This window comes from Triturus cristatus, chromosome 11 (assembly GCF_964204655.1).
Source record: "Triturus cristatus chromosome 11, aTriCri1.1, whole genome shotgun sequence".
Classification (NCBI taxonomy): Eukaryota; Metazoa; Chordata; class Amphibia; order Caudata; family Salamandridae; genus Triturus; species Triturus cristatus.
In genome coordinates, this window is record NC_140594.1 from 32,085,009 (window position 1) to 32,097,456 (window position 12,448).

General features: G+C 47.2%; 1 protein-coding gene across 2 annotated transcripts in view; it reads left to right on the forward strand.

Moving 5' to 3' along the window:
- The window catches only part of ADGRD1 (adhesion G protein-coupled receptor D1), a 1,181,274-nt gene extending 1,169,923 nt beyond the window's left edge, over positions 1-11,351 (forward strand). For both annotated transcript variants that reach the window (XM_085636451.1, XM_085636453.1), the window contains one exon: positions 10,853-11,351. In XM_085636451.1, the coding sequence (XP_085492577.1) occupies positions 10,853-10,948 (96 nt within the window). In that variant the 3' untranslated portion in view covers positions 10,949-11,351. The remainder of the gene's footprint in view (positions 1-10,852) is intronic.
- Positions 11,352-12,448: the final 1,097 nt, after the last annotated feature.

Genomic DNA, 12,448 nt, shown 5'->3' on the forward strand with positions numbered 1-12,448 from the left:
ACTTGGCAGGGTAGACTCACAGATGGCAGAGTCCAGGTGCAGGGCAGTTGGAAGAATGTTGTGTCCCAGAGGCTTTAGATCGGAAGTCTAGTCAACGAGCTCTATGAGTCACTCTGGGGTTGTGGATTCAAGAGATGCAGGTTCAGTCCTTTTCACACAGGCAAGAGGGCAGCAGGTCAGCAGCGCTTCAGAGTAGCATACATCAGGGTGGCAGTCTTTTTGCAGCACAGCAGTCCTTCTTCCTGGCAGAATATCCACAGGTCCAGAAGTGCTGGTGTCTGAGGTCCAGTATTTAAACCCAGTTGTGGCTTTGAAGTGGAGAAGCTTCTACAGGTTTCACTTTAAAGTCTCCAGTCATCCTGCCTTCCCTGTCCTTGCTCCAGAGTAACTACAGTACGTATGCACCCCTTTGTGCGGTGGTAGGACACAGCCTATTCAAGTGTAAGAAAGGCTGGGCTCAGCTCTGTCTTCCCATCCTGCCAGTGATGACTCATCCAGGCACATCTAAGCTTTCTATGACGTGAGAGTGTCTAGGATGAATACTGAAAGCCCAACTAATACAAGCTAATACAGATCCTAATGTGCCGGTGAACTATCGACCCATTTCTCTGCTCCCAGCCCCTGCCAAGGTCCTTGAAAAGTTAGCTCAGCAACAACTGGCAGGTTTTCTTGAATCCCACGGCCTACTTCATGAATCCCAACATGGTTTTAGAAAGTGCCATAGCACTGAGTCTGCCCTTATAGAAATGGCCGACTCTGTGCGGTGGAAACTGGATGGGGGTTCCAGAGCGGTTCTGGTGCTGCTTGACTTGTCGGCAGCATTGGACACCGTCTCTCACCCCATCCTGATTGACCGTCTTCGGTCGAAGGGCATTCAGGGGAAGGCCCTGGAGTGGCTGACCTCTTTTTTGTCTAATCGCACCCAGGCAGTCTATACTCACCCTTTTACTTCTGTTAGCCGTACCCTGAAATGAGGTGTCCCTCAAGGCTCGGCTTTGAGCCCACTATTGTTCAATGTCTATTTTTCTCCTCTGGCAGAACTCATTGCTAGGTCGGGCATCATAGCTACTTCCTATGCAGATGATATTCAGCTGCTTTTCTCCTATGAGAGTGCCACGCAGACTACTTTTGATCCTCTGAAGGATTGTCTGCGGGACATTTCAAAATGGATGGACCATAACTGCCTCCGCATGAATGCGGCGAAAACGGAGGTTCTCTTTTTCCATCAACCCTCCCCTCTTGATGCAACTCTCTGGTGGCCACAGGAACTTAGCCTTCCCCCTGTCCCTAAGGACTCTGTAAAAAATCTAGGGGTCAAGTGGGACTCAAATCTTTCTTTTAGCAACCAAATACAAACCGTTTCAGCCGCTTGTTTTTCCAAGATCAGGATGATTAGGAAATTCATCACCTATCTCCCTAGTGACACCAGGAAAACCATAGTCCAGGCATTGATTACATCTCACCTGGACTATGCGAACGGCCTGTATTTAGGGTTGCCCGCGGGCCTCCTACATCGGCTCCAGACAGTCCAGAATGCGGCTGTTCGGCTGGTCTGCGGGGTTTCCCTACGCACCCATATTTCGCCTCATCGCAGAGCATTACATTGGCTACCAATCCATCAAAGAGCTGCATTCAAAGCCATGACCTTAGCCCATCGAGCAACTAGGGGTAGGGGAGCGGCCTACCTCTCTGTTAGTATCCGTCCTTACTGTAACTCTCGGAAGCTCCGTTCCAACTCCCAACATCTGCTTTCCATACCAAGATTCAGGAAAGCACGTTCTGGAGGTAAAACCTTCCAGGTCTGTGCCACAACTCTCTGGAACGAACTCCCGATCGCAATTAGGATGATCCAGGAAGAATTACCCTTCCGTAAGGCACTAAAAACTTTTCTCTTTTGTTAACCCCCCCCAGGACTATCATTCGGCTTTCACTCAGAAGCGCCGGGACACCCCGTTGGGGTAGCTGCGCGCTATATAAAATACACAAATAAATAAACTGTCAGCTACACACAGTGATGTGACCCAGAGACAGGCTACAAGCACTAACGTTGCCTTAAAAATATTTCATAGCCTCAAGCGCAGTGCGATCAGAAACTATGTTGCTAACCAAATCAAGGCCTCTGATAACTCCCCCAAGGAAGTCTTTAAGATTGTGCTGGGTTTTATGAAACCGTAAGCAATGAAAAGCACTTTTGTCCCCTCTGCTACTTTATGTGAAAATCTTTTGCCTTTCTTTCAAGAGAAGATCCAAGCAATTTATTCTGCCTTTACTAGGGAGGGATCTGACTCCACTGCTATTTTGCCCACCACCCCTGCCAATGGTTGGGATGAATTTCATCCATACAGCTTAGAATCCTCCCTGTCAGATCTGAAGAGAGTTAAGCCGGTGTCTCCCCTCGACCCCTGTCCGGCAAGCTTTTTTAAACTGTTGGCACTTCTGCTCAACCCCAATCTAAACTCCATATGGAATGCCTCTCTGTCAACAGGTTGTTATCCATCAGCATGGAGACAGGCATATGTTGTGCCGATTCTTAAAAAAGAGGATGCTGACCCCGCTATACTTAAAAATTGCAGAGCGATTTCTCTCCTGCCTGCACCTGCAAAAATCCTTGAGAAGGAAGTTCAGCGGCAGTTATATGCAACTTCCTGGAGGCCAATAACCACCTCCATAACTCTCAATCAGGCTTTAGGGCAGGTTACAGTACGGAGAATGCCTTACTAGAAGTGGCAGAAACTATTCACAATTCGCTAGACCAGGGCGCCTGTGCCATGTTAGTGCTGTTGGACCTGTCAGCAGCATTTGACACAGTTTCACACCAGAAGGAAGAGGTGTGGCGCCGCGGCCAGGGCGACTGACTCCGGAATCTGGGGATCACGGTTCGATCCCCGGCACCGGAGGCAGATTAGCCCAGCACCATGTGACTCTGGGTAATAGCTTGCTTAATCTTCCCAACAGCCCCCAGCCCCCAGCGCCTAGAGACCCTTACGGGTAATTGTTTGCGCTTTACAAATGTGGATTATTATTATTCTGCTAGAAAGACTGGCACTGCTTGGAGTTACAGGAACCCCTTTAGCCTGGTCACAGCAAGTTTTACTCCGCCCTCATGTTTCCTCCTCCAGTCCTCTTGTGTGTGGTGTCCCTCAGGGCTCGGCACTTAGCCCCACTCTATTCGATGTGTATCTTACTCCTGTGGCATCAGTAGTTGAGCACTGTGGAGTCCGAGTGATTTCATATGCTGATGACACCCAGTTGGAGTTGTCCTTCAAAGATCACGCAGAGGTCGCTTTTGGCAGATGCAGACAAAGCCTGATGGACATTACTTCATGGATGACTGACAGTTGCCTGAAGCTGAACACCGATAAAACAGAGGTTATTTTCTTTAATCAACCTTCCCCACCACGGGCCCATCTCTGGTGGCTGGTAGAACTTAATCCCCTGCCCACACCTGTCACATCTGCCAGAAACCTAGGCTTAAAATTTGATTCCACACTCTCGTGCAAGGTCCAGATTAGGCATGTCTCCGCTTCCTGTTTCTGGAAGCTGAAAGCCCTGCGGAGATTCCTGCATCTTCTGCCGATGGACTGCAGGGAAAGGGGGGCCCGCACGTTGGTCACATCCCAGCTGGATTAAGCCAATAGCTTGTACCTTGGCCTTCAAGCTTATCTGATGAGAAAATTGCAAACCATACAGAATGCCGCGGCTAGGCTTATCAGAAATGTGCCGCTCCGTCATCACATCTCCCCTCATCTGCGCAGCCTGCATTGGGTCCCAGTCAGGAAGTGAATAGAGTTTAAATCTCTGTCTTTGGCCTTTAGAGCCTCCAGAGACTGCGGCCCAGGTTACCTGAAGCTGAGACTCCAGAAGTATAGCCTGACTTTGACCCTGCGATCCAGCTCTCAGGAATTGCTCCGGATTCCTTGCTTTACCAAAACTAGGATTGGGGGGCGAGGTTTCACAGTGAGAACTGCTACCCTTTGGAATTCAATGCCTGAAAATCTTTGTAAAGCAGAGTCGGAAACTGCATTTAGGAAGGCCTTGAAGACTTGGATATTTGATCTGCCTTAGCCCATCTTGCTCTCTCTGTTCTCCGCTTGGTTTTTTTCCGCTGCCTAGCGCTGGGACACCGCCGTTGGCGGTAGCCGTGCGCTCTACAAATGGAATGGAATGGAAATGGCTAAAACAAGAAAATGCTCACGTTCTAACAGTGTAATTTTCAAAATTGTAATTTAAAATCCAACTTTACTATAAGTTAAGATGTTTCATTACAATTCTAAAGACATCAAACTAGAACTGAGTACCTGTTCCCATTTGGAAATTACAGCTAATAAGGTAACTCCAAGGTTATCCTACAGGAGAGGTAGGCCTTGCAGTAATGAAAAACTAATTGAAGAGTTTTTCACTATCAGGACATGCACAACTTAAAGGTACATTTACAACTTTTTATATGTACTGCACCCTGGCCTGTGGGCTGTCCAGGCCTACCCTAGGGGTGACTTATACATATGAAAAAGGAAGGTTTGGACCTGACATAAGGTTTTTTTGCCAGGTTGAAATGGCAGTTAAAAACTACACACACAGGCTGCAATGGCAGGTCTGAGACATGTTTAAAGGTCTACTTAAGTGGGTGGCACAATAAATGCTGCAGGTTCACTAGTAGCATTTAATGTACAGGCTCTGGTTACATGCAGTATCACTTTACTAGGGACCTATAAGTAATTTAAATAGGTCAATTGAGGATAAGTCAATGTTACCATGTTTTGAGGAGAGAGTACAAGCACTTTGCGGAAACCTGGTTAACCACTGACGCCGTGGCAATCCCTGCCTTGGCCCTCCCTATAGGCTATACGATGCTCTCACAGAACAGACCTCGTGGCAGGGGAGGTGGTCTAGCAGTGATTTATAAATCTGTTTTTCCCTGCACTCTCTCCCCTCAGACCATCCCAGACTGTGAAAGCGCCCTGTTTTAAATTACAATATCACACAATTTCACTTTCACTGGGCTTCTCATTTACCGCCCACCAGGGCTTTCCAAGAAGCCCTAGCACACATCGCATCTACTCTTGTCCTAGAGACAGCCAACCTCAGCATTATAGGCAATCTCAATTTACATCTGGAACGCCTTGACTCCCAGGATATTACCAACTTTTTGGGAGACATGGATGCCTCCCAACTAACTCAGTTAGTTGAGGGCCTATCACATCTTGCAGGCCACTTACTCGATCCAGTATTTTCTAAAATTCGATCATTTAAAGTCCACACCCCCATCCTGCTGACCTGGACGCTTTCTCATCCATATGTGTCTCGGTCTTGCCGGGGCTCCTTTGCAGATCTCTCACCAGCCTTCAATGAGGCGCCCCTTGCACAAACTGGACTTATCAACCCTTGTGTCCACTTTAAAATCATCACGCCCGACTGGCCTACTGATTTGGAAGAAGCTGATAGAGCTTTTAGGGGTTGGATTAACAACTTACTCGATCACTGTATTCCAGAGAAACTGACCAGCGCCAAGCGTACACAATCGCATGCCTGGCATAACGAGACCTTGGTGCTGGAAAAGAATCACTGTAAAACTTTGGAACAAATTTGGAGGCGCACCTATGACCCCATTGCAAAAAAGACCTACAGGAAGGCTATTAAAGCTTACCGCAAATTAGTACAAAAGACTAAAGCCGCGTTCTACACCAATCTGATCACATCAAGTCCCAACCCCTCTAAAACTATTTTCTCTCTTATGAATGATAGGATAAAACCCCACGAACTAACAACATCATATCCACCAACGGAGTGCATTTACATCGCACTAGACTCTAGAATGGACGCTTCCAAATCCTGGGCGACTACTAGTTCACTTGTTCTTTCCTACTCTCTACAAGACCTACCATCTCTGTCTCTTAAAGACCTGGACGTCCTGGCAGCAAAGGTGAAATTAGGCTCTCCTGATGAGCCAGTAAAACCGGACACCTTCAGTAAATTCCAAGACTGTCTTATGACTGAGGGTAGGGAACTGATTAATAGATCGCTCCAGTTGTCAGAAATCCCCAAATCATGGAAGCATGCCAAGGTTATCCCCCTGTTGAAAAAGCCAGCACTGGATGCATCTTTGCTGGAGAACTTCCGGCCAATTTCTCTGCTCCCTTACTTGGCCAAGATTATGGAATCCTATGTTAATACCACCCTGACCAAATATCTGGAAGCTAATGAGATTTTGGACAGATCACAAAATGGGTTCCGGCCTAGACATAGTATGGAATCCGCTCTTCTGGCGGTCACAGAGCAGTTGAGGGCAATGTTGGACGAGGGCAACACTTTGGCACTGATTTTACTTGATCTGACTGCAGCCTTCGACACGGTCTCCCATAAAATTCTGCTTCAATGACTCGGGGAGATCGGAATCAGAGGCAAGGCTTTAGCCTGGTTTGCGTCTTTTCTATCTGAACCCTCCTTTCAGATCCACGTCCCTCCCTACTTGTCCAGCATCTACCCCACTCAGTAGTGGTGTCCCCCAAGACTCTGCCCTAAGCCCTACATTATTCAACGTGTACGTCCGACCTCTGGCGCTCCTGGCCAAAGCCCGGAATATTAATATGATATTGTACGCTGATAATACGCAATTGATATTCACTTTTTCCAACAATCCAGATCTAGACCAACTGAAATTCCGTGAAGATGTTCTGGCCATCTCAGACTGGATGGCGGATAATTATCTACAACTTAATGCCTCGAAAACGGAGGTGCTCCTGGTAGGTTGCGTTACCCATATATGGGACTATCATTGGTGGCCTGCGGTCCTGTGCACCCCGCCCCAACTGAAAAATGCAGTTAAGAACTTGGGGGTCCTGATGGACAACGCCCTCCCATTCGAGCTTCATGCCAAAAAGGTGACAGGTACATGCTTCGGCCACCTACGCGGTCTGAAACCCATGCTGGGGTTTTTCGATGCTCCTACTCGACAAGTGATTATTTAATCGGTGGTTCTGTCGCGTTTTGACTATTGTAATGGACTTCTACTTGGCTTGAATAAAACTGTCACCAAGAGACTCCAACGGGCACAGAATGTGGCTGCCCGTATTCTCTTTGCCCTCCCTAAGCACTGTCACACCTCCCATCTCTTGCGCCACCTTCACTGGCTGCCTATCGAACAGAGAATTCAGTTTAAAACTCTCTGCACCACTCATAAGATCTTACATGGCCAGGGTCCCCAGATACTGCAGGGGCTCTGCATATAATATGTTCTAGTGCGAGCACTGCGCTCTGCAGACCTGCATCTGGCCTGCACTCACAGGGTGTGTAGGTGTAGAGCTGGGGGATGTTCTTTTGGAACTCTATTCCACTTGCTGCACGCAGCACACAAGGGCATTTAGAAAACAGATTAAAAAATGGCTGTTTTCATCCATCTGGCTTCACTGTGTGTGTGCAAGCTGTGCACAAGATCTCTGGGCATTTAGAAAACAGATTAAATCCTGGCTGTCTTTTTCATCCATCTAGCTTCATTCTCCTTGGCCTCCCGTCCGCTAGCGCTGGGACGCCTCGGTGCTGGGGCAGCCATGCGCTATACAAATATATTTAACATAACATAACTTTAGCACTGGTTAGCAATGGTAAAGTGTACAGAGTCCTAAGGCCAGCAAGAACGAGTTCAACAAAAAGTGGAGAGTAAAGGCAATATAGTGGTGACCCTGCAGAGAGGGCCAGGTCCAACAGCATGGCACCGGGGCTGTCTTTCTGACAACACACATTTTTCAGAAGAGGAAAACCTGGACCTTCAGTGGTTGCTGTCTGGCACCAATGCGGCATGCAGCAGAGTGTGCTCTCTGCCCCACCCAGAGTTCACAGTAGTGATGGATGCATTGTCCTTGGTTTGGATTTTTGGGAGAGGTGAAGATAAGGGCGTTTGGCTCCGGTCCGAGCAGAGCCATGATGCTGGAGCTTTGTGCCATTTGGTTGGCTCTGAAGGTCTTCCTCCCACCCATCAAGTGAAGGCCTGTAAAAATGTCTACCAACACCACAACCGGCATGTGGTATAGCAACAAGCACGGTGTTGTGGCGGTCCAGCGGCACTGGAAGTGGTTAGATCACCAAGGAATTCTTCTTGTGACTATCCATTTAGTGGGTTTAGTAAATGCAGGGCCAGTGCGCTCAGCAGGTTCCATCTGGTGGACCATGAGTGGTGTTTTCATCCAGCGTTAGTTTAAGGTATCTACCTTTTTGGCCTTTCTGCATTTGCCATACCAACTCTCATTGTTCGAGTCACTTTTGTGATGCTTTTCCTAAACATGTACACATTCCCCCTGCACCCTTTATCAAGCCTCAGTGGGACACCCGCTGTCTCTTGATGTGCACGCCCTTCGAGCCTATGCACAGTTCCTTCTGTGTGCTGTGTCAGTGAGCTACAGGGACTGTCAGCGCTTCTGCCATCAAGACCACAGTCATGGCACCTGCTCCTTCGTGCAGGACTAGCTGGTACAAGTCCACTCTTCAGACACTGCACCTTTTGGGACCTTTAAGCCACTTTATTTGATTAGTTTGATAACTTTAATATTGTTTTGGTACTTGAGCCTCAGCTTCCAGTGGTAAGGCCAGGACTCCTCCTTGAAATCTGTCTTTTCTTCCACACTGGCTAGGTTACCTCTATTGCTTTTGCCCTGGTACCAAGCTGGTTCCTCACAGTCCACTAGAAGCATTTCCATGGTGTTTCCTCTCCCAGACAAATATGTGACTTCGCGTTCATTTACAATGAGATAGAATATAAGGGGAACGCGTTGTCTTTCTTGACTCAGAAATGGTACGAGAGGGCTAAAGTCCACGCTCATCTTTTTCTAATTCGATCTCCTCTTGCACCACTGTATATCTGGCCATATGCAGAATCATGGAAGAAAGAAATCTCTGTAATACCTTTTATGGGCTGGCTGAGGGTTGAGACGCCAGCCTTGTCCAGCAGAGCTCTCATGATTGTGGGGTTGTTCTTCGAGTAAGTAACTCTTTGCATGTCTCCAGGATATAGTTGGCAAATTTCTTCCAGTTTTGTATGACTTTCCATGGTTAGCTTACATTGGTCCTGCCATGAGTGAGTGTACTTACAGCCTGGCCTCTCATAATGGGGCAAACCAGGCCAGTGTAAATGCATTCCAGGAAAGTAATAGGATTATTTTTGCTTTGCAGTACTAGAAATGATGAAGCCAATCACACATACTTTGCATCCAGGGCATTACCATACCTGCAGAGTAACTAAGGCTGTAATTTAGGGGCGTATTTATGAAGAAGTCACACAGTGCAGTGTGGTGCAGTGCAGCAAGTCACCGTACTGCACTGCACTGTGTAATAGGAAAAGGGTAGAAATACGCCCTGTTTAAGTCAATGCGGTGCATACCTGTCCTTTCTCCTGTGCAGGAGATCTTTTGGCTGCTTAGAGCCAACACGGGCACCCTTGCAACATAGTGCAAGGGTGGCTGCGTTGTAAGCAGGATTGTTACACCTTCCTGCACAAAAATCAACTCTGAGAGTCATTTTCGGCTTTCTGTGTTTGCTTCAAAATGCAGCATACATAGAAAGAGGAAGAAACGAGGAAAAATAGACATATTTCTCTTTGTTACGTCTCCTCTTGAAAGGCTTAACTTTTTGGCACATTCACAGATTTACCAGTACTGATATATCTAGGAATGCGTCAAAATCCTTGGGAGTTGTGTGGGAACACCCACCATAATGCCCATGGAATGCCTTCCAAGGGCAGAGTAATGCAACGCAGCGATCTGCAGTGCTTTACTCCAGGTTTTGAAGCCATTCAGAGCCACGCATAAGCGGCTTTGCATGACTTCAACAATCTGACTTCAAGGTTTGCTTCAGACATATACCACATTGCTCGGTACAAACACGACACAAGTCTCTCTTAAGTATGCCCCTTCGTTTTTGGGCTACTGGCAGTCGTGCTGTCTACACCAAAGTACCGTGTACTGAAATAAATCCCAAAGGGGCATATCTACAAGGCGGCGATATAAAATTATCGGTGCTTTTGCGGCCGTTTTCGGCCGAAAAGCGGCGATAAATTTATCGCTATATTAGCAAGGTCACGCTATCGCGTGAAACCTTGCCTTAATGCCTGAATTCCTAATGCCCATCTTTGCATCTCTTATGAGATGCAAAGTGGGCGTTCCTCCCCAGGATAATGGGAGAAATGTCGCTAAGCGACATTTCTCCTATTATGAAGCCTCACACAAAGCAGCATAGCGACAAGAAAAGTAGCGATAACCTCTGTTATCGCTACTTTCCTTACGCCTGCTTTGAAACTGACTTAGCCATGATATCCTATGGAAGGTGGATATCATGGCTAAGTATGTGAGGCCCTATCAGCAAGCTATCGCCAAACTTCGTGGGATTATCGTTGGGTTTTCAGCGATAATCTCATGTCTGGCAGTTAGCGCTAGGATTTTTATCGCTTTTGAGATAAGCGTTGCTAATAGCACGCTATCTCAACGATAAAAATCCACGCTAGCCGGCGATAATTATCCTAGCGCTAAGCGCGCTTAGCGATAATTATCGCCGGTTGTTGCTGATATGCCCCAAAGTTCTGAAGGTACAGGCACGGTTTCCTTCTGTACGATTGAAGGCAGAGCAGTTCGACCTTCCTGTGTTTGCCTGTAAGTGCTCGGGCTTTAAGCCTGCTCTTTGAGCTCACAGAAGGATCCAGAAACACAAACAACTCCTAACAGAGGCACTTTGAGTTTTCATCATTGGCCGCGACAGCCCAGGTCTGGCTTTAAACGGGCTCTTTACTAATGCACATTACCTGCTGGAGTTGCATAGTGAAGTAAACTTTAGCACAAGAACTAATGTCACTTCAATGTCTGTTTTGTTGCAGATGAACGGGAACAAGCCAGGAATCACCAACACCAGGATGAACACCTGGGACAAAAGTACCAACTCGGCCCACAGGATCGACTTATCAGCAGTCTGACTGCGGGTGCCTGCATGCTGCCCCTGGCACCCCAGACAAACTGGACCATTGATGCCATGTGCCCGCCGGACCTTTCCTGTGCCAGTCACCGCAGCCCTCCTCACCGCTGCCCGTGTGAACCCCAACTTACCACACTCCCTTCTGCCAAGACTGCTGGACTCGCCGCTGGGCTCCCCCTCTTCCTTAACCCCCACTCCTGCAGAGAAGGACAGAAAAGTCTCCATTCACCATCTGTGTCAGGGGCAGAGAACAGATATCTTGGCTCCAACATGGTGTGTGGCAGCACTGCCCTTCTCACACTGAGGAGGGTTCCACAGCCTGAACCTGGCAACCATCAACATGGAAGACAGGCTTTCAAAGCACTGTGCAAATACACGTCAATAACACCAAAGAAAGAAAGAAACTCACACACACACATTGACGTGTGCTTCACTTTGTGACTTTCAGAGCTGACAGAAGCAGAGAGGCTCTCTCATATAGTACAACATATTCAGCAGGTACCTTCCTGCTGTGTTTGCAGTTAATCATCTAAGATAACTAAACCTAGGTGGTCTAATGCTGCCCCGTCCCCAGGGAAAGAAGCCTTGGTACTTTGACGACACTGCGGAGGGGGTCAGGCTCTGATGAAAAGGCTCACTGCAGCCCTCCAATGTTGTATTCCTGCAGCAAACAACACTGCCATATCTCTGATGCCCGACTGCAACACATTTAAAAAATAATAACTCCTTTTCTGGTGAGAAAGGGCGTCTGACACCTTGTCATTGTCATGCACCAGAAAGGACATCTAACAGGATGCCATTGTCATGCACTTGAAAGGGCATCTAACCGGGTGCCATTGTCATGCACTATCTCCCATCTCCGCTGACCTTTTGCTGGAGAAGGCAGCATCTTATCTGCTGTCACCAAGACTTGTTGGTGTGTGTGAATCTTACATTTGTATTCAATGACTGTCATATACCACATCGTAGATTCTGCCAATGGATAAGGAACACGCCCAACTGTGGACACCTTTGTAATGTTTCCCAACACCCCGCTGTCTCTTAGTGAAGGCAGGATCCAGCCTTCAAGTGGTACCAGAAAGTAGGCACTACAGAGTGACACAAGTGAATGCAGTTACATTTTGGAATAATATGGTGATACCCCTTGTCTGCATTGTTTTCTCCCATACATACCCACTGCAGTCATTTTACTTGCATGGGAGTTCTTTTCTATGTGAGCAGGATTCCTGCAAGAACATGAGTCAAACTAAGCAGTAGGACTACCCACTGAACCAGTCAGTCAGAAAAACTTTATTTCGGACAAAATGTCCTAGAAAGTGCATACACATAAGTAAAAACAATAAAGATATACATACAGTTTCAAATTTAGAAAATCATCGAATCGTTGAGTCATAAAATTTGGACAGAGGTAACACGATTTTTGTTAGAGAGTTCATGGACAATAAATATATAAATTAGACTAAAAAGCATTTTTCAATAAAAATAGGGAAAAAAAGAAGGA